This window comes from Dysidea avara, chromosome 6 (genome assembly GCF_963678975.1).
Source record: "Dysidea avara chromosome 6, odDysAvar1.4, whole genome shotgun sequence".
NCBI classification, from domain to species: domain Eukaryota; kingdom Metazoa; phylum Porifera; class Demospongiae; order Dictyoceratida; family Dysideidae; genus Dysidea; species Dysidea avara.
In genome coordinates this window covers 27,420,922-27,443,700 of record NC_089277.1, presented here as the reverse complement: position 1 = coordinate 27,443,700, position 22,779 = coordinate 27,420,922, and the positions used below count along the sequence as shown (strand labels likewise).

Below are 22,779 nucleotides of genomic sequence, written 5' to 3'. Positions count from 1 at the left end.
CAAACTACTCTACAGCTACACTACAAGCACAATTACAAACAATTTACAATTTTAGTGGTTAGTTACAATAAATAAAATTACAAATACTAGTCTCGCGTCATAGATGGTATTGTATTACTATACTATCTATGCTCGCGTTGCCAGACCAATACGCGCCAGCCGCTATCGACATACCGTACGTATATACGTAAAAAGGTGTCGAGGTGGAAAACCTTCCTAGATGAACGACTATGGCAAGATTCGGAGGAAACTTTTCGTAGCTAGGTAGTCACAATAGCTAATTATATGCATAATTGCTGGATTCGGAGGTAAATTTTTGTAGGTAAAATGTGATCTACGAAACTTTTCCACCTCGAAAATTTTTACATATACGGTAAGCGCCTACTGTAATTTTATTTATTTATTTTTTGGCAGGAATTTTTCATTTAAAGTATTCAAACATACACACACACAAAAAATTGCATATAGTTCATCAGTCAGAAAGAGGGAGCTTTCCCTCACTCACAGCAAGAGAAAAGTCAGTGAGATCTTTATGAGGCCGACCAGCAGCAGAACGACTCCCACGAAGACGCATTATATTGCTGATTCTTCTTTGTAGCAAGGAGTGACCTAAGCGCCTACTGTAATCGGTCTTTTTTTAAAGCTGTGATTGGTCTGGTGATATTATTATTTTTATTATTAACATTTTAGAGGGACCAGCACTGAAGGTCTGACAGCAACATGTGCTGCAGCCTTAGAATTATCTAACCTAAATTTCAAGGACTTAGACTTAATGACTTGACTTAGTGACTGATAAGGTGTAACAGAAAAGGGGCCAAAGTAAGGAAAAATCCCTCCAATTCTAGGATTCGAACTGCAGGTCATCCAATGTCTACTGAGTCGGGCGGTCTTCCTCCAGGAGGGATGGATTTTCTTCCTTAAACCTAAAGTATTTATTATTAACGCTTTTCAGTGACCAGCACTGAAGGTCTGACAGCAGCATGCGCTGTAGCCTTAGAATTACCTAACTTAAATTTCAAAGACTTAGACTTAATGACATTACGACTCTACCATTTCTACTGGAATGAAGTAGCGTGCGCAGTATAGCCTGTTTCCACTTTCCATGGATACTTTATATTTTATTATGGTAATGTTGGGACTATACTAGCTATATAGCACAGCTGGCACAGGTGATAGGTTACATTTCATTGCGCACCGTTATTATCCCATAGCAACAGTCGCCAAACAAAGGTAAACCCGCCAATACGCGCCGTTTGCGCTCTAATTGCTTGCACACAGTATGCTAGTAATTGGTCGTAATGTCACCAGACCACCTACAGCCGGTCTGGCAAACACGCGAGAATACGTAACCTGACGTACGTTGCGGTGTTGATCATGTGATCATGTGGTCAAACATGTGGCTATCTGTTATGGGAAACTCCCAAATTGTTTTTGAATCTCGTTTTGAATAACACCTTCTGTCAAGTAGCCGTTGATTTCGCCGTCGATGAAGGAAAACGAGCTACTAGAACTCGCACTTGCTAAACTCTACGGAGAAATCTCAGACGCGTCGTATGGTTGCGATAGAATTGTGGTGGAACTCTATAACAATGGTCTGATAGAGAAAAAGAAGTATCGACGTATCAATAAGCAAACGGATTTATTAGAAAGGAAAATGTAAGTACGTAGCTAGGCTAAGAGATACGTAGATTATAGTCTACTTTATGTGTAACTATGACATTCGTGATCCTGGTTTGGTCCGATTGGTTGCATGCCGGCGTGAACACTTGTCTGCCTTTTAATTTTTGTAGACTACAGGATTTTAGTAGCTAATGAATATTACCTCACTAGCTATTTATTCCGTACACTGACGAGCCCTTTATTTTGTGGAAAATCAATTTGACCTGTTGAGTGAAAGTTAGTGCTTGGAATAACGTGTTACTATAGCAACATGTTGCACAATAATAACTTTTGGGGCTTCTACGTAATATAATGCGTTACTATTCATAGTGTGGTATGTAAAATAACCAAAGTCACTTGAAGAAGCCAAGATTAGGTATCAGAGAGTAAGTTATAGCTGCTAGCTAGTTGTATCACAGAAGGAGTAGAATATCTTGACATCAGTTTGCAAAGCTGAGGATGAGACTTGGGATGAGAGTTATAACTAAGATATGGACAATATCTGCAATGAAGAAATTTGATGTCATAAGTTACAAAATGGTGTCAGTGTGAGGGATTTACAGATCTAGACTTCAGCACAGAGTATTCAAAATGAATGTTGTCTGTCTGTAGTTTTTTTCATATGGAACCAGGAGAAAATAAAGGTAAGAAGTAGTACATCTGTACATGTACCGTGACAATGTAAAACACACTCCAACAAGGAAAGCAGACCAAAAAAATTTAAATTCTGACACAAATAGGCTTATTTGTATTGCATTATAGACTATTATTATGCCTCACCTTCTTGAATTGATAAACGCTAAAATAGGAAACACTATCTCACCCAATATATACCTCCCTGTACAAAGTCACCACATTGGCATGGCCTTCTGAAAGCATTGTTGCAGATATTATCCATTTTATGACTTTTGTCTTATGTATATCCAAGTAAAGGACTTGTGGATACTTTGATGTGTATGGCTTCATGTACAGTTTGCAGACTGAAATATGTTATACTGACACTGCATTTTAATTGGTTGCCAGCATTGCCATTTGGTGTTTAATTAATAGTTATGTTCTATACCATATGCGTATTTTGTACCGTACGCGTATGGTACATACCATACGCGTACGGTACGATTTTCCGTACCATACGCGTACGGTATAGACATACGCGTATGGTACGTACCATATGCGTATTATGCCTTTTCTCAGTATCTTCTAGCCTTGCCATCACCTAGCTACAATGGGCTGTCTTTACAAGCATTTCTAGCTGAGCAAACTTAGAACACAACACAATAATCTGTTTACTACTGAGCTGTAACTATAAATTTATTCATCAGCACACACATGCATTTTATCCTTGCCATGCCCATGCAATACCCACTATAGCCCTATACTAATGTACCTAAATCTTATGTACATGATCTCACTTTGTCTGCAGAACTTTACATAAATGGTACTGTGCATGTATGCTACTTTATACAGTAGCTAGCTATCAGAAGCATGCAGATGGTCTTATAATATACTCAATTATAAGTGTGACAATTTACAACAGAATTGGGTAAATAAGCAAGGAGAGCAATTACAACATGCATGGTAGCTAGTAAGTTCTAACTGAATTATACATAATTATACTGCTTGTGCAAAGCTAATAACTGGAAAAATGCACTTCGTAAGTGTCATCAGTTGTGCAACATGGCTCCTCACTGTATTTGCATTTTTATACACTATATGTACACTCTTCTTCTTTTGAGGATCCAATTTCTTTTTTACGTACTTTTCTTGTTTATACATACTGTAAATAGTATCTAATCCAAAACAGCCAAGCTGTAAAAAAAGTGTGCGGCCCTCAGAAAGGCTATGGTGAAAAAAGATGTGAAATCCAAGGTGGCGGCCAAGAAATGGCTGTGATGGTAGGTTAATGGTAAAAATTTTAATAATGACAATTCAGGTAAATTTTGTGAAGCGGCACAAAAATTCACCTGAATTGTCGTTATTAAAATTTTTACCATTAACCTACCATCACAGCCATTTCTTGGCCGCCACCTTGGATTTCACATCTTTTTTCACCATAGCCTTTCTGAGGGCCGCACACTTTTTTTACAGCTTGGCTGTTTTGGATTAGATTTCATTTCTTTTTGTATTTGTATACCCCAAAGCCGGCCTATGACCAGCTTTGGGACTTTTTAAACCTATGTTTTTTTTCTTTACTACAGGAAGAAGTAAAGATGAAGTAGATATACTTTAAATATTTTATCAGTAAATGTACAAATTATATATATAATACATATGTGACCGGATTTGCAAAAAGGGGCCTTCCACACACATCCAATTTGCCAACTTTGACAATTGATAACTTCAGATTGGAAAGAGCTATTGCCTTGAAATCTGGGCAGTGGTGATTTCTTTGCAGCTGAACTCTCCACATGATGGTTTCTTTGTAGCTGAACTCTCTACAAGGCAATTTCTTCTAGCTGATCTCTCTACAGGGAGATTTGTTTGTAGCTGAACTATCTACAAGGTAACTTCTTCTAGCTGATCTCTCTACATGGTGATTTGTTCGTAGCTGAATTCTGTACAGGCGATGTGTTTGCAGCTGAGCTCTTTACAAAATGGTTTCTCTGTAGCTGAACTCTCTACAAAGTAACTTCTTCTAACTGATCTTTCTACAGTGTGATTTGTTTGTAGCTGAACTATCTACAAGGTAATTTCTTCTAGCTGATCTCTCTACAGGGTGATTTGTTTGTAGCTGAATTCTGTACAGGTGATTTGTTTGCAGCTGAGCTCTTTACAAAATGGTTTCTTTGTAGCTGAACTCTCTAAAAGGTAACTTCTTCTAACTGATCTTTCTACAGGGTGATTTGTTTGTAGCTGAACTATCTACAAGGTAATATCTTCTAGCTGATCTCTCTACAGGGTGATTTGTTTGTAGCTGAATTCTGTACAGGTGATTTGTTTGCAGCTGAGCTCTTTACAGAATGGTTTCTTTGTAGCTGAACTCTCTACAAGGTAATTTCTTCTAGCTGATCTCTCTACAGGGAGATTTGTTTGTAGCTGAACTATCTACAAGGTAACTTCTTCTAGCTGATCTCTCTACAGGGAGATTTGTTTGTAACTGAACTCTCTACAGGTGATTTGTTTGAAGCTGAACTTTCTAAATGATGGTTTCTTTGTAGCTGAACTCTCTACAAGTTAACTTCTTCTAGCTGATCTCTCTACAGGGTGATTTGTTTGTAGATGAATTCTGTACAGGTGATTTGTTTGCAGCTGAGCTCTTTACAGAATGGTTTCTTTGTAGCTGAACTCTCTGAAAGGTAACTTCTTCTAACTGATCTTTCTACAGGGTGATTTGTTTGTAGCTGAACTATCTACAAGGTAATATCTTCTAGCTGATCTCTCTACAGGGTGATTTGTTTGTAGCTGAATTCTGTACAGGTGATTTGTTTGCAGCTGAGTCTTTACAGAATGGTTTCTTTGTAGCTGAACTCTCTACAAGGTAATTTCTTCTAGCTGATCTCTCTACAGGGAGATTTGTTTGTAGCTGAACTATCTACAAGGTAATTTCTTCTAGCTGATCTTTCAATAGGGTGATTTGTTTGTAGCTTCACTCTCTACAAGGTAACTTCTTCTAGCTGATCTCTCTACAGGGAGATTTGTTTGTAACTGAACTCTCTACAGGTGATTTGTTTGAAGCTGAACTTTCTAAATGATGGTTTCTTTGTAGCTGAACTCTCTACAAGTTAACTTCTTCTAGCTGATCTCTCTACAGGGTGATTTGTTTGTAGATGAATTCTGTACAGGTGATTTGTTTGCAGCTGAGCTCTTTACAGAATGGTTTCTTTGTAGCTGAACTCTCTGAAAGGTAACTTCTTCTAACTGATCTTTCTACAGGGCAATTTGTTTGTGGCTGTATTTTCTACAGGGTGATTTGTTTGCAGCTGAACTCTCTACATGGTGGTTTCTTTGTAGCTGAACTCTCTACAAAGTAATTTCTTCTAGCTGATCTCTCTACAGGGTGATTTGTTTGTAGCTGAATTCTGTACAGGTGATTTGTTTGCAGCTGAGCTCTTTACAGAATGGTTTCTTTGTAGCTGAACTCTCTACAAGGTAACTTCTTCTAACTGATCTTTCTACAGGGTGATTTGTTTGTAGCTGAAATCTGTATAGGTGATTTGTTTGCAGCTGAGCTCTTTAAATAATGGTTTCTTTGTAGCTGAACTCTCTACAAGGTAACTTCTTCTAGCTGATCTCTCTACAGGGTGATTTGTTTGTAGCTGAATTCTGTACAGGTGATTTGTTTGCAGCTGAGCTCTTTACAGAATGGTTTCTTTGTAGCTGAACTCTCTACAAGGTAACTACTTCTAGCTGATCTCTCTACAGGGTGATTTGTTTGTAGCTGAACGATCTACAAGGTAACTTCTTCTAGCTGATCTCTCTACAGGGAGATTTGTTTGTAGCTGAACTCTCTACAGGTGATTTGTTTGAAGCTGAACTCTCTAAATGATGGTTTCTTTGTAGCTGAACTCTCTACAAGTTAACTTCTTCTAGCTGATCTCTCTACATGGTGATTTGTTTGTAGCTGAAATCTGTATAGGTGATTTGTTTGCAGCTGAGCTCTTTAAATAATGGTTTCTTTGTAGCTGAACTCTCTCAAGGTAACTTCTTCTAGCTGATGTCTTTACAGGGTCACTAGTTTGTAGCTGAATTCTCTACATGGTGGTTTCTTTGTAGCTGAACTCTCTCAAGGTAACTTCTTCTAGCTGATGTCTTTACAGGGTCACTAGTTTGTAGCTGAATTCTCTACATGGTGGTTTCTTTGTAACTGAACTCTCTACAAGGTAACTTTTTCTAGCTCATCTTTCTACAGGGTGATTTATTTGTAGCTGAATTCTTTACAGGTGATTTGTTTGCAGCTGAGCTCTTTAAAGGACAGTTTCTTTGTAGCTGAACTCTCTACAAGGTACCTTCTTCTAGCTGATGTCTCTACAAGGTCACTAGTTTGTAGCTGAGCTCTCTACATAGTGGTTTTTTTGTAACTGAACTCTCTACAAGGTGACCTCTTCTAGCTGATCTTTCTACAGTGTGATTTGTTTGAAACCGAACTCTCTACAAGGTAACTTCTTCTAGCTGATCTCTCTACAGGGAGATTTGTTTGTAGCTGAACTCTCTACATGATGGTTTCTTTGTAGCTGAACTCTCTACAAGGTAACTTCTTCTAGCTAATCTCTCTACAGGGAGATTTGTTTGTAGCTGAACTCTCTACATGATGGTTTCTTTGTAGCTGAACTCTTTGCAAGGTAACTTCTTCTATTGATCTCTCCACAGGGCGATTTGTTTGTAGCTGAACTCTCTACATGGTGGTTTCTTTGTAGCTGAACTCTACAAGGTGATTTTTTCTAGCTGAACTATCTCTTTCCATAGTTGCATGAACTCCCTACAAGGTAACTTCTTCTAGCTGATCTCTCTACAGGGTGACTTGTGTGTAGCTGATCTCTATACAGGTTTCTTATTTCTAGCTGATCTCTTGAATTCTCTTCAGGGTGACTGCTCTATTAGGATGACTGCTCTATTAGAGTATCTCGATCTCGCACTTGCCGCACCAAGTTGGATTTCGTGTTATAACTCCGTGGCTTTAAGTCTGATTCTTCTACACCATTGATGAGCCTTTCTAAGATGATTACTCCATCTGTACAACGATTTTCAAAGCATTACCCTAAGCGGTTTATCTGGTAGACGTGGCAAGCAGTCGTTTTTTTATTAGCTGATCTCGATTGCGTAATTGTTACACACTGTTGGTTTTTTCGTTGTATCTTCCTGGTTTTTAGCTCGATGTCTTTCAAACCACAAAAGGTTTGAGGTTCAATAGTTAACCTATTCACCCACCGATTTTCAGCTTCTTCCCATACGCGGTTTACCCTGTAGGCGTGACAACATATTGGTGTTATTTTTCGTTAATAATCGCTCATAACGCTTTTCCTGTTTATCGTATTCCAGCCAAAGGTGGTACCGAGATGCGCCTTTATATCCCCCTTCTGTGTGCCAAATTTCAAGGCAATCGGATAACGCGTTCGCGTTTTATAGCAGTTTTTGTAAGTGTGCGACAAGAAAAAGAAAAATAAGAAGAAAAAAAAAAACGAAGAAACTGAGCCAATTTTTGAAGTCGCATATCTCGGGAACGCGCGAAGTGATTTCGCTCAAATTTGGAATGTGGAGTGCTGCAGTTGGAGGGAATGTCCACAGCAAAAATCGTCTTGTTTCATCAAGGAAGCACAGAGCTACGGAGGTGCGAAAAATGCGTTTTCTTTCTTCCTGTCAATATACTCACGGGTGTTACGCGCCGGCTTCTTGGGCCGCACGACACACTACCGTGTGTCTTGATATATGTGTTTTAGTTAATCAAAACTAAAAGCAACTTCATAATATATTAATTAAACTAAAACTCTAAATCTATAGTTAAAACGCAACAGAATAATTTACCAGTACTAAATCTAAAACTAAAAAGAATTAAGATAACTAAAACCAAAAGATTTTCTTATGTACAGCTAAAACTATAATTGGGTTTTTATAATTTTACTAAAACTATAATTAAAAGATTTTCACATCTTTTAACTAAAACTAAAATGACACAGAAATATAGCTAACCTTAACTAAATCAATAACTAAAAGGAATTAGGAAAGATTACTAAAACTATACCTAAAATAAATTGACGAAACTGGCCATGACTATAACTAAAACTAAAATTCCTTACTAAAACAACACTGCTATGGATGATGTTATGTTTTCAGCAAAGCCTCACTATGCAGTTTTGATTGTAAGGTGGAGCTGCCAGTGAGCAGCCCATAGATTTATATACTGTTTAGTCCTACGTACTGCATTCACTTAATGATTATAAATGATTTAGTAGTAGAATGTTGAACAGCATCCTGAATATCATATTATTTGAATATCCAATGTTGTATAAATAATAATGCACTTGAAAGCTGAGCCCTACTTATAACTGCATTGTATGTTCTCTATATTAGTGAGTGTAGTTACGTACATTGAAAATAATAAATATTATTGTGCTTAATGTTTGTTGAAGTTTGATAATTGGTATAAAGGTGATATAATCATATAATGAACAATGCTACATTATCGGTACAATGTATAGTTTATGTAGGTGTGTGTCAAGTTTTTTGTGTATGTTGTATGTTGTGGAAGCACCCTTGTACAGGCTTAGCCTTTGGTGCAGCCATGATGTATATAGCTTGGCAGCATCCAGTTTGGTAGCTATGCATGGATATCACATCTTTTCTGTGTTTTTTTCTACAAGAACAAATAGAAACACCATCAAATAAATGAATTCCAATATTTATGCATATAGATATTACATCTTTTTCTTTGCTTTTTTTCTACAAGAACAAAGAGAAGCACTATCAAATAAATCAATTCCATTATTATTACACAATGAACTAATAACTTGTAAGTAATATGAACTGTATGCGTGCATGCATGTGTAGCTATACACTGAATGTTCTAATAGGGTGACTGTTCTATTAGAATATCTCGATCTCGCATTTGCAACACGTAGTTGGGTTTCGAATCATAACTCAGTGGTTTGTAATCCAATTCTTCTGTACTACTGGAAGGACTTTCCATGATGATTATTCCAGCTACATACTGATTTTCAGCTCATTGCTCTAAGCGGTTTGCCTGGTAGATACGAAAACTAATAGTTTTTTATTCATAAAAATCGATTGCGTAATTTTGACACAGGTCGGGTTTTGTGTCATATCTCCGTGGTCTTTATTCCGATTCCTTTCAAACCACAAAAAGGCACTCCTACGATGGTTGCTCCATCTACATATCAATTTTCAACTGATTCCTCAAAGGAGTTTACCCTGTAGGCGTGACAGACCTTCGACCTTATTTTACGAAAATAATCGGTCATAACTCCGTGAATGTTCATCGAATTCCTACCAAAGTTTTTTTTTTTTTTTTTTTTTTTACCCGGGCTTGATGGACTGCCCTTGCCTACCACCCCCAGCACATAAATGGCCTGTGCTGGACAAACCGGGACTTTCTTAGTCCACGGCAAACTGAGACTCTGCCCGAATCAGCTCCACAATTGGGGGAGTCTTAACATAGTGACCGATGGATGAGCGGGCTCCGCGGATGCATTGTATGGAGGACCGCATGAGAGAAAAAGATAGACAGCACCTTAACCACCCCATGACAACAGAGTAATCATCGCCCCACTTGTTTGAAAGTTGATGAGCCAAGCGTTGATAAAAAACAGAAGCCTCATGAGCCAGACCACCAGAGGCAGACATTACCAGGGGGGACACAGATCCGCCTTAATGAGCCCTTTAAGTGTGCCAAATTTCATCCCGATCCGAGCACGCATTCGTGTTTTATGGCGGATTTTGCGAATGTGAGAAATGAAGAAGAAGTAGAAGAAGAAGAAGAAGAAAAAACGAAGAAATTAAAACGAAATTTTGTTCGCTCGTATCTCGGAAATGGCTGGAGCGATTTTCTTCAAATTTGGTGTGTAGACTCCCCTTACCGGCCGGCACCTCTCTAGCAAATTTGGTTCCAATCGGATAAGGGATCACAGAGCTACATAGGTGTGAAAATTGCGTTTTCTTTCTTCCTGTTAATATACTCACGGGTGGCACGCCGGCTTCTTGGGCCGCACGACACACTACCGTGTGTCTTGATATTCATCACACTGGACCTACAGCACAAACTAATGTGGATATTGTTACCTTTAAGGAGTATACATTCAGATAAGAGTAGCTAAACACATTGTCTTCCCATCCACATGCAAGCATGACAGTAAGTAGCGAGTAGCTATACAACGCACTTAACAATAATAAAACAATGCTACTTAATATACATTCATTACTGAACTATACATTAGAACTCATAAACTCACAATAAAATCTCTGCCATGTTATGTTTTCCTACTTCATCTCAGCAGGCCATGCACATGCCTCATTCAATAGCAAAGATTCAGCGAACAGAACTACAGTTTAAAAAAAATTATTGCACAATTAATTGTCAGATGCTTTGATGAAATGAAATGTTAAACAGACAACGAGATACATTGTTATAGCTAGATATACACCAATGACTACGTATAAATCAAGAAATATTATATTTAATCCCCTTCCTTTGATTTATACTTTTCAGACTTATACTGTATGCAGCTAGGTGTTATCATGTTTTTCGTAAAGCTTCCAACCCAGATGATTGACCTTTATTAGTTTTGACAATGTAGAATTTCATCGGATCCTACCAGATCAGCAGGACTTAACACAATTCAAGACTGGATCTGCCAACAGTGTGATGAATTCATGATTGTTTTTATCATATATTGTCCTAAATCAAGATGTCAGTTTCACCACTTATATATAGTCATGCGAGATATCATGTTATTCTTTTATTTTAAGGAATGCTTTATTTTAAATAGGTTTGCATCATGCAGTAAAGTAAATTATATCTTAATCGCAGTAAAGCTAAATTGATCTTAGCTCTAGAGAATAGAATAGCTATAATCAGATCAACTTACCCTGCCATTCACTAGAATTGACACATATAAATTCAGCTTCTTTCCTTTCACTGCTATATGGAACAACTTGCAACCAGAGACTTTTGAAACTTCATCTATATCACTGTGTTTAACAACCTTCTTATAAATGAACTGTAAAATTGTAATTAGTTAGCTGTAGCTATATATTTTGATTTGTATATTGCATTTATACTCGCTGTGCGAGATCTTGCAATTATATAATAATAATGATTGCTCTATTAGAGTATCTCGATCTTTTATTATTATTATTATTTGTTTACTGTACAGAAACCTCCATATGGAGTATATAGTACAACAGATTAAATTAAGAATAAATTGTAGTGATTGTACTTAGCTATAATTAATACATTGTTTAAATGTGCTTAAGGTAGGTGATTCCACAGTACTGCTAGATAGGTTATTCCATAATTTAATTGTAGAGGGATAATAAGAGTAAAGGTAAGAATCAATTCTGGAGTGTGGCTGCAAAAATCGTTGATCGTGACCTCGTGTTTGGCTTGCTGTTGGGATTAAATAGGTTCCATTATCGATGTGAACTTGTCTATGCACCATTTTATACATCATAACTAGCTTCAAATTGTTTCGTCGCTGTTCAAGAGTGGGTAGATTCAGGTGATCTAGTATCTCAGTTACACTAGCCCAGGGTAAATAATTGTTTGTAATAAACCTTGCAGCTCTTCGTTGGACCATTTCTAACTTGTAGATGCTACTGTTAGTGTATGGAGACCAGACAGTTGATGCATACTCTAAGATAGGACGTACCATTGCTAGATAACAGAGCTTCTTAGTTTGTTGAGTGCAAGAGCTAATATTACGTCGCAAAAAGGCATTGGCTGAGTTTGCTTTACAGGTAACATGTTGGATATGGTTTGTCCATTTCAGGTGTTCTTCACTGAACAGAAAGACTAGTTCCTTCCCCCTCCCTCTTCCCCAACAGAAATGAAAGCAGAGTGCCATCAGGCGTAGTCAATAGGTACGGCAGTGCAAAAACCTTCTGCTTGATATTATACGCATACCAGGTTAGCTATACTCAGATGGTACGATTTTCCGTACCATACGCGTATGGTTGTACCGTACGCGTATACCCATATGGTATGCACCATACGCGTATGGTACAAAATACGCATATGGTATAGAACAGTTATATCATGGCTGCGAGAGATTTTGCTGATATATACACCCAAGTTTTTAAGCACCTTTTTCCTTGAGAAGAAAGAGTCTAACAGTAAAAACTTTGATAATAATTTTATTTGCCTACTCTAGAGCAGTTCGGAAATCTTTACTGTGTTGTAGTAGTTATTGCCTGGTCAATAAACTGCACCATACAGGCCCAGTAAATGTCTGTGGTATGGCTTCAGTGGTATGTAATTATTAGTATGTGATAAAGTAATAATGATGCTAATCAACAGATCGTAACACACTGTACTTATAGACACTATTATAAATGCTAAACTTCACTCATATATTTCAGCCATAATATTATAGTATTAGAACCAATATCATACAGTACAATAGTACTATATAGTACGGACCACAAAGGAGTAGACGTGGCCCACAAAATAATATCACCCAAAACAGCCTCAATTTCCCCTGACGATGATGAGGCAGTATTGGTTAGGGAAAACTAAGCCCAAACAAGCTTTCAGATCAACCCACAATGCTTTCAACAAGTTGCTACGGAATTTTAAAAATAATTTATTTAACGGGACTGAGTAGGTAACTGACTGACTGACTGACTGACTGACTGACTGACTGACTGACTGACTGACTGACTGACTGACTGACTGACTGACTGACTGACTGACTGACTGACTGACTGACTGACTGACTGACTGATGCTTCAACTCGACAATGGATAAGGCTACAAGCTTGATTTCTTCACTGTTCGATGTCCTAGATGTGTCTTTTTGCCAACTGCAGTATGTACAATACACCCATCATGGACTTGCCTCTGTCCTCCTTTATGTTCCAGTTCTTTTGCTGGCAACCCAAGGTGTTGATTCGTAATAACACAATGTGGCTTCCCTGTGGCTGTGTTGGCTATTATGCTTATTTCCCATATTATCTGTAGTGACTGGATTGATTGCAGAGATGCTTCTCATACCATTCTTCATTAATTTTGTAATGCTGTGTAATTACCGCAACAGGCAGAGCATTGCTGAAAATATAGTGTAATGGCCACCTCCCTTTCATTATGTAATTGATTGTTGAGGCACGCGTTCTGGCGCAAAGATTACTTTTATGGAATTCCTGGCATTATTCTTTCTTTTTTTAATGCAGTATACGCAGGTTCATTTGTCATAATTAAAAGTAAACAAACAAGTAGAAGGAAAAATTAGGAATTTTACATTGGAGTAAGGATGAAAGGAAAATGTAGTGAAATAGGGAATAGCTGAAAAAAAGAAGGTTGCCTATACCTGCAGATATACTAGTGGACATTAAATCCCTAATTAGACTGAATTAGGGATTTAATGTCCACTAGTATATATGCAGGTATAGGCAACCTTTCTTGTTTCACCACTTTTTAGCTATTCCCTTGTTTCACTACTTGATCCGTAAAGTTCCTTCTACTTATACAGTACACAGCATTTGGCTTCATCTCTACATGTCATCTTGGCCACTTGCCTAATATGGCTTGTGCAATGCCTACTATTAACACACAATGCATATCATAGATGGTGGAAAGAGGAGGCTAAGGGACTGAAGCCTCCCCTTGGTCTAAGGTTCAGAATGATATCTTATCCTTCTTACAGTATGATTGAAAACCGTGAAAAAAATACCTTGATAGAGTGGTCAAAGCACTTCATAAAAATGTGTTTCTATTTGTGCCCCCCCAGATCTGGAGATTCTGTCACCCCCTCACATCAACTACTTCCTCCACCCATGATGCATATAATAGTCAGTGTTGGGCAAGTTACTTTTTAAAAGTAACTAGTTACATATTACATATTACTTGCAGCTGAACTATTTAGTTACAGTTACATATTACCCATAAAATAAAGTAACTGTAATAATATTACATATTATATTACTTTGTGTCCATAGCCTTAAGCTGTCACGTGTGAAACTATCACCTTATCACGTGACACAATTGCGTTGTTGGACAATGTGCAAGTCTTGATATAAGTAAGTAGCTGGCGAATAAACCTCACTTAGTAGGCTTCATTACTTCATTGTGGCTAGGCGTTACTCAGTGGGTTACTAACGAGATTAGTAACTTTGTTACTTTTAGTAATAATATTATGTAATATTAGATTCGTTACAGTAACTATATTACTTAGGTAACGCGTTACATTTACAAGTAAAGTAACTTGAGTTATATTACCTGTTTTTATAGCGTATTTCGTTATATTACTTTGTTACCACAAAAGTAATAATATTACGTAACGCGTTACATAAGTAGCGCGTTACTCCCAACACTGATAATAGTATAGCGGCGTAGCCCCCAAAGTTGGCAATATTGTGTACTTTTTCATAAAGCCATGATACTTTCCACATAAATAGTAGTCCTCAATAATGTAATTTTAGACATAGTGCCATCGCTGATTTGACCTTTGGTGACCTTTACGGCCATTTTTGTGATCATTATTGTCTTTAACTCCCTGAGGCAGTAATTAACTTGTTAAAACATGGTATCAAACAAAAGATCTTGCTGATAGAAACAGCTTGGTTTTTATTGTGAAGTCAATAGGTGATTTCATTACAAAGTTATGATCATTTTTATTAGCTGCAAAATTTGATATACCTGCCCTCGAGGTGTGAATTACCTGTGGGCAGATAATTATGCATAAATTTATCAAATTTTGCAGCTAATAAATTATGATCCTAACTTTGTAATGAAATCACCTATTGACTTCAAATAAAAACCAAGCTGTTTGTATCAGCAAGATCTTTTGCTTGGTACCATGTTCTAACAAGTTAATTACTGCCTCAGGGAGTTAAAGACAAAAATGATAAATTTTCATTACAAAAATGGCCGTAAAGGTCACTAAAGGTCCAATCAGCGATGGCGCTATATCTAAAATTACATGTATTGAGGACTACTGTTTATGTGGAAAGTTTCATGGCTTTATGAAAAAGTGAACGATTTTTTGGTTGTGCTGCTATACTATAATGTACTTTATTGTCTATTGCAGGATTATGATTAGAGAGTTAGTTCACAGAATACACAATCATTTTAAAGTTCTGCTCAAAATTTTCTACAATGATCCTTATTATTGTGAAATAGCTGAAAAAATGAAATTAGTTTACTCAATCTTAAAGGCTGAAGAAAGTGTAACAGAAGCTCTTAAATATGAAGAAATACTTGATAAATTGAAAATAAAAGGATTTTTTACAAGATATGAAGAATCAAAACTGCACAAAATGAGTAAAGAAGTGAAACATATTATTGAAATTTTAAAAGATAAAGAATTGGAGTATTTTACAATATTTCTATCATGTCTCAAGGAGCTAAGGAAGGATGACTTAATTACTGCAGTAATACAAGGATATCCAACTTGCTCACCTGACGAATTCAGAAACTTTTTGCAAAAGCGATACAACAGTTCCTCATTCATAGAAATCTCAGAAGTTGATTTTAATCTTCCAATATCAGATGATATTAATATTGCACTAATTGAGGTCAGTGAAAAGGAGCACAAAGGACAATCTAGTTTCTTTGACTATTATAGTTTATTACTGAAACAAGAAGGTAGTTATCGTAGGGAGTTCTTAAAATCATATTCAGACATTGTCATTGAAAACTGTAGAATTGTTTTGATACAAGGATATCCTGGAAGCGGCAAGACATTTTTGGCTAAAAGATTGTGTACAAAGTGGGCTAACGGAGAGTTGCTGCAGTCATTTGTCTATGTTATCTTTTTACAATTAAGAAATCCAAGACTTTTAAAAGCCAACACATTTAGAGACTTAATGAAGTTGTATATGGGTAGTTTAACTAAAAGAACCATTGATAAAATTTACAAAACAAATGGTAGAAATATCTTGATCATCTTGGAGGGATGGGATGAACTACCAGAAAGTGAACGGAGAGACAGCTTGTTTACATGGCTTATATCTGGTGACCAACTGCCTGAAGCAGTAATTGTAATCACAAGCCGTCCATCTGCCATTAGAAGTCTTGAATACAAATATATCAAACGTAGAATTGAGATTCTCGGGTTTACAAAACAGCAAGTGAACCATAATGTTGCACTCTATTTTTGTAATGCTAAGGGGAATGCTAAGAAACTTGCAGAGCGGTTTCATTCTGAGCTAAAACGACTTCCTCTGTTAGAATGCTCTGTGTTTGTTCCCATAAATTTATGTGTTGCTCTTTACATCTTTGACAAAAGTGACCATAAGTTACCAGAAACATTTACAGATATGTATGCAAACTTGGTGCTGATTCAGTTGAGACGATATCAAACCAGAAAACTACATGGCACTGCATGTATAGATACTCTCAAGGTGCTACCTCTAGAAATTAAAGAGATGCTGGATAAACTAAGTGAAATGGCTTTTGACCACTTGCATTATAATTTAATACTAACATTTGATGAACACAAGATACGACAATATTGTTTTGATTCAAGAAATGAGAACCTTGATGGCTTTGATGGGATGGGACTATTGCAAATAACAAACCACAAGAATTTTGAGTCCATTAGCAAAACATACGAATTTATTCATCGCACTCTTCAGGAGCTATTAGCAGCTTGGTATTTATCCCAGCAAGATAAAAGATACCAGCAAAAGCAGCTGCAATTGTTGTTTAACAAAAAAGAGTTTGAGATGATTTGGATATTCTATTCAGGTTTGACAAAATTTTCAAATGTAACTTTTAAGGATATTCTTCCAAATAACTTTAAACAAAAAGTTAAGATGCTTGGATACAATGTATTTAACTACCTATTGTGGCAACTTGTAAGTAATAGATTTATTAGACTTCATGGTGTAAGTAAAATAATGGATGGATTTTTTGCCAATAAACAGTATTCTTATGATTTATCTCACTGCATTTCAAGAGAGTTTCAGACTACACTCATAGCAGCAGTTATGGAGGCACAAAATCCTCAGTTGTGTAAAGATGTGTGTGAAAGCTACTTGTTTTACAGGGAACCTTGTTGGTTTTACATTCCAGAATCTGCTGCAACACCTCAGATTTTATCTGCATTGTCGTATTGCATAGCACACAGTGGAAAGAAGTGGATGATTCAGAGTAACGGATTGGACTCTAATGGAGCAGATTACTTGCTAAAGTATTTGACTTGCAGTAAAACTTCCCACTGCAAATGTAACAAGTGTCATGGCTTCTGTTGTAATACCGACAGCAGTCTATGTGTCTTTGATGCTAATGGAAGTCAAAATCAAGTAGATGGCATAGTAAAACTGGCCCAGACTCAAAAATATCTTCAGTGGATAGTGGTGTCGTACTGTAAATTTGTGGATGACAAATTTGTACTTGAACTTGCAGAAGTTTTAGCACACAACACCTGTGTGAAAATGCTTCATTTAATTGGTTGCAAACTTACCGGAAGCAGCATTACAGCTATTGCCAATATGTTAACAAAAAATAAGACCTTAGAATGGATTGGCCTGAACAATAATATGGAAACACTGACAGAGGAAGACATTATTGTTTTGTTACAGGCAATAATACGTGGTCGTAATGATACAGTCTATATGATGTTTATCGACAGTGTTTTTTATACATCAAGTAAGGTCCAACATCAGTTGAAAATCATCAATGATAGAAGACAAAAGAGAGGAGTGGACAAGTTGTGTCTTGCTATACTTGACTGTTTCAAATACAATGAAGTATGCCAGCGTTTCATTTCTAAACTGCCCTTTATTGATAAGAAAGTAAGTGCCTGAAAATTGTTTGCTTCTTTTGCATAAACACTATATATACTTATATATAATATATTGACTAGCTGTATATTTGGTGTGACTATTATACCACCATGGTCACTAGTATCAAGCATTATTCATTCAATTGGCAGATTATCCACATACGTATATATAGATGAAAAGTTTGAGTACTTATGATATGAGACCAAAAAAAAGCTTTGCTGCAAGTAACAAACTGATTCTATTGCCTATGATTTGGAATCTTCAGTTTTGCAATAGACATGGCGTGTATATAGCCACATGATGTACCATTATAATTATTTTGCTGTCACAACCCTCCAACGTTAACTGGTTTGCTTTTGGTAGTGCTACAAAGGGTATGCTGGTGCTGTGTACAGGGCCCCTTTAGTAGTTCTGTGGATCAAAGTAAAGCTCACATACTGTGAATTGTGTAATGCTGCCTTTTAAAAGCAATTTTGAAATCTTATTACTGTATATGGCCTACTATACATTCTCCATGTTAGCATACACTACCTCCAACCTAACAAACCAGCCACAACTTATGAATTTGACTCCCTGAAATGTAAAAAAACTCCTCCATATCATACAATGATCAGATACATACAATCAACTAATGTATAAAAGTCTGATCTCTCGCTAAACAGCTACTGGTCTCTAATGTACATAGGATAAGCAGTAAGGCTGGTTTTCAGGGATAATCGTAGTAGGTAAGTTTCTATTGTTGCCTTGTAATTGTAACAGCACTTGGCCAGCCTTTTAAATACTGTTAGATATTACAAGTAGGATAAACTCTTTGCTTATGCATGTTGATTAGTAGTTGTAATGCATGGGTGTATAGTTACACAAATTTTTTGTATAGCTATATAGTAGTTAGATGCTGCATTCTTAAAGACCAAATGTTCAAACTCATAATTATGTCAAGTTACAGTACTTATAACCTGTGTATGGTATTATGGTCATCAGATGCATGCTTTATTAAGGTTATAGTGTTTGGTGGTGTACTACATAGTTACTATACAGAGCTCCGAACAAAAGCCTATATAATATAAACTAGTTCTCCTTCCAAAGCAGGTATTTTATGCATACAAGTACACAAAAGTTTGGAATTTTTATTTGTGATTTAATATGTGACCAGATTTTACAGAACCGAACCAAATCGCACATCAGGCAAAATCAAACTAACACCACCAGTGGATAGCTACACTATCGTACTACAAGTTTTGACCCTCAGCACTACTCAAACTACACGAGGCTGGTTTTAATAGACGTCTTTTCTGGGTGGTGTGGAGTGCCCAAATGGCGGTTTCAGGCCTTGTGAAGGACCTGGCTTGGCAAGAATCAGTGGTTTACTGGTGGACAGCCTTATAATGTTGGCCAGCCTTATAATGTTGGCCAGACGTGTTCTCTCTAGATTTTGCTACATATCAGCCACTAAGGAGCCAGCACAGCCCTGTAATCTCGTGTCTGGACTCCAATCGTAGTCTGCCTCCATTTTGAGGCCTATCTTTTGCCCTCCCCGCCACCCCCCAGCCTCCACCTCTTTGTGAGCACTCGTGATACTACTTCGCTCGTCCAACTGCTCAGATTTTCTATCTTATTTGGTGGGAAACTGTACAAGCAGCTACAAGTACTAGAAGTGGCTTGAAAGGTAACAGATTGATGCATCTTTTGTGTAAATTTCATACGCGTGCTTGCTATCCTTGGAGAGTTATGCTGGCTTCAATTCTTTAAAACTGTTTATCTCGAAACTTCTAATGTGCGATTTGGATCGTTTTTCCAAAATCCAGTCACATATCATGCATTCGTGCACTACTCCAGCTTGTTTCAATACTTTTTATTGATGTGCTATGGTCCCTACTCTAGTTGAAAAATCTATTTTTTGTGTGTGTATTTGTTTGTTAACTTTTTTTGCAAATAAAATTATTATGACTGGTGAACCCATACATACCACATCAAGAGAAAGAAATGGCGCCATGCTCCCCAACAATCAATTATCGTCTGAAAAGTGAGGTATCCATTTTGCTCTGTTGTCAGCTATGTTCAACCCATTACACAGCATTACAAATCAAGAACTGTTCAAAAAGCACCTCTGCAATCAAACTAGCCACTATGAAAAATATGGACATTTTCCATTACGAAGAGAAGCCATAACACGCTAATGCGAAATTGACACCTTTCGCTGTCAGTGAAGATGAATGGGACACAAGGAGGACACTGGTGAATGCATTGTACGTACCTTGGTATTCCAGAAGGCATGTGTCCGGCTGAAATGAGAAAAAATTAAATCTGTAGCTTTAGCTGTACTATGATCAAGTTACGCTTGTCTGAAGGCATCAGTTAGTCATTCAGTCAGTCACTAGAAAATTCCGTTTAATAATTATTTTACAAATACTTAGCAACTTGTGAAAGTATTTTGGGTTGATGGAAGGCTTGCTTGGGGTTAATTGTACCTAACCAATATTGCTTCATCATCATCAGAGTAAGGTGAGGCTGGTTTTTGGATGATTTTTTCATGGGCCATGTCCAAACCTTTTTGGTCCCTACTATGCAGTACTATTGTACTGTATGATACAACTGAAATGCTACCTGACTGTTAATTATTTGCACTCCTTCACTGTTCAATGATTATCTCAACAGTGGCTGCAGATATCATAGTAATTATGAGTATGACTGTGACTGTAAACATATTGATCTGGGTGTGGACCATTTTAAACTAGTGTAATAAAAAATATTAATTTAAAAAATGAAGTAGGGTTCCAGTAATAAAAATCAGTGAAACAAGGGATGATGGTAGCTATGAGGGAAAATCCCTAGCTATTTGGCCTTGTGGCAATGTGGCAAGCCAAGATTTTTCCACATTACTGTCAGTAATCTTAAATAATTACTTAAGCTTCTTTCACTGCTTTTTATCATTATTATTCATTAGTTTGTTAACTTTTGTTAGAGCATAGCTATGAACTACATGTGTGGCTGTGACTGCTGTATTAGAGTATCTCAACTCGTCTTGCCACTCAGCTACACAGTAGATCAAGCTAATACACATGGCACAACACCTTGCTTTCCTATGGTGCTAGAGTGTTGTTGTGACATATTCTAATTGTTGAATGGGGTGTGGCAATTGTTTTAAAAGCACAGTTTAGCTACTACAGTCCATTAAGCTCCTCAAATAGTTTCATGGCATCTAAATACGCTCCTTCAAGGAAAGTGCCGATTAGGAAAATTAACACTTTGGTATGGTTTCCGTGAAGAAGAAGACTTACTAAGCAGTAGACCATGTTGTTTTTTCACATTGCCACCCAGTTACCGCTTGGTCCTAGATGTTGTGGTTACTGTAATAATACAAACACTGGTGTGGTGCTTTAATTGGCTGCTTGGGTCACATGCATTGCATATGTACTACCTGTTGTGTCTCATATAGATTTCCAATAGAATGTCACAACTTGTCTGCATGATTTTGACATACATTTTAGTTCATAACTAGATTTAACTTGCACAACAAGAGCTTGCTTTTAATTCAGAATTAGTAGACATCACTTTAAACAGAGTGTTCCATGTTTAGTTTTGTTTTGATTTACTGTATATTTGTTCTCATCAGTCACCATCAAGTGTCACCACAGGAGATACACAGTCATCAAAGAAGATAGTTGTTAATCTTGGAGAGTATTCAGTTAAGATTAAATGTCCAGAGTGTGGGGAAGAGATGGATACTAACACTGCTGCCACCATTGGTTCATTGACATGGGTGTTTGTTCTGCTGCTGTTCTTAACATTTATGTGGATGTAAGTGATTATGTTTGTGTCGCCCGCTAAGTATGTGCTGTTTCTTATGCAGAATTTGTTTATGGCCTCTTTGCCTGGACCAATGTAAAGATGTATCTCACTATTGCTCAAAGTGCAAGGCTCACCTTGGAGTATACCGTAGAGTTTAAAGATGTGTGCATCTAAACTCAATAGAATTTGACTTTTATATTGTATATATATATATTATTATATATGTGACCCGGTCTGACAAAATCAGTCTTATAGCCTGTCAATTTTGACTATTATTGTAAAGTTTGAAGTTTACACTGTAAAATTAGAAGTATGCCAGACACACTCGAAGTGTGTCTGACATACCAAAAAATGCAATAGAACCACTTTTGCACATGTGTGTATACTGTGATGTTTTTGGTATATTGGACACACTTCATAACAGTGTAATAACGTTCTCTCAGAATATGCATGATCACCTAGCTTTTTGTGATGAGAAAAAAGAAACTTTGCTCCTTAATCATGAAACTTGTCTATGATTTTTACCTAGCAGTGGTTGACTAAACAAGAATAGTTGATCGAGTTGATTACTCAAGTAAATGATAATGATAAAGTATTGTTACATTTGTTCTTTCCCCATCACTTCAGCCTGGAAAATGACAGATCTATTATATTACCCTTTGTATTCATATATGGTAGTATGACTTATATTGCACAACTATTGGTGTAGTTCCATGCCATTTCCTTACCAAAAGAGTCTAAATAGCTATATAATATTCATTGGAAGTTCATCCAATTCATTAAATTTGTAGAATATCCTGTCTAGAGATATCTATACAAGAAGACAAGGCTTGTCTTGAAGGTAAAAGTCATATCAAAGGTCACGTGGATGCACGTGAAGATCATGTGGATACATATTAGTCCCTTAATCAAACAAGAGATGCAGTGAGGATGCTCC

The 22,779-nt window shown here is 36.9% G+C and overlaps 1 protein-coding gene across 1 annotated transcript; it reads left to right on the top strand.

Moving 5' to 3' along the window:
* The first annotated feature begins 1,426 nt into the window (after positions 1-1,426).
* Positions 1,427-22,136, top strand: LOC136257399 (NACHT, LRR and PYD domains-containing protein 12-like). Its single transcript, XM_066050584.1, has 4 exons — positions 1,427-1,656; positions 15,353-18,062; positions 21,667-21,851; positions 21,904-22,136. Exons 1-4 carry the CDS (start codon positions 1,487-1,489, stop codon positions 21,998-22,000), a joined length of 3,162 nt encoding a protein of 1,053 aa, XP_065906656.1. The 5' UTR covers positions 1,427-1,486; the 3' UTR covers positions 22,001-22,136.
* The last annotated feature ends 643 nt before the right edge of the window (positions 22,137-22,779 follow it).

Excerpts from the sequence above, each read along its gene's own strand:
- LOC136257399 (XM_066050584.1), top strand. The coding sequence starts at position 1,487 with ATGAAGGAAAACGAGCTACTAGAACTCGCACTTGCTAAACTCTACGGA. Across the intron at positions 1,657-15,352 it reads GATTTATTAGAAAGGAAAAT|GATTATGATTAGAGAGTTAG; the intron begins GTAAGTACGTAG and ends TGTCTATTGCAG. Across the intron at positions 18,063-21,666 it reads TGCCCTTTATTGATAAGAAA|TCACCATCAAGTGTCACCAC; the intron begins GTAAGTGCCTGA and ends TGTTCTCATCAG.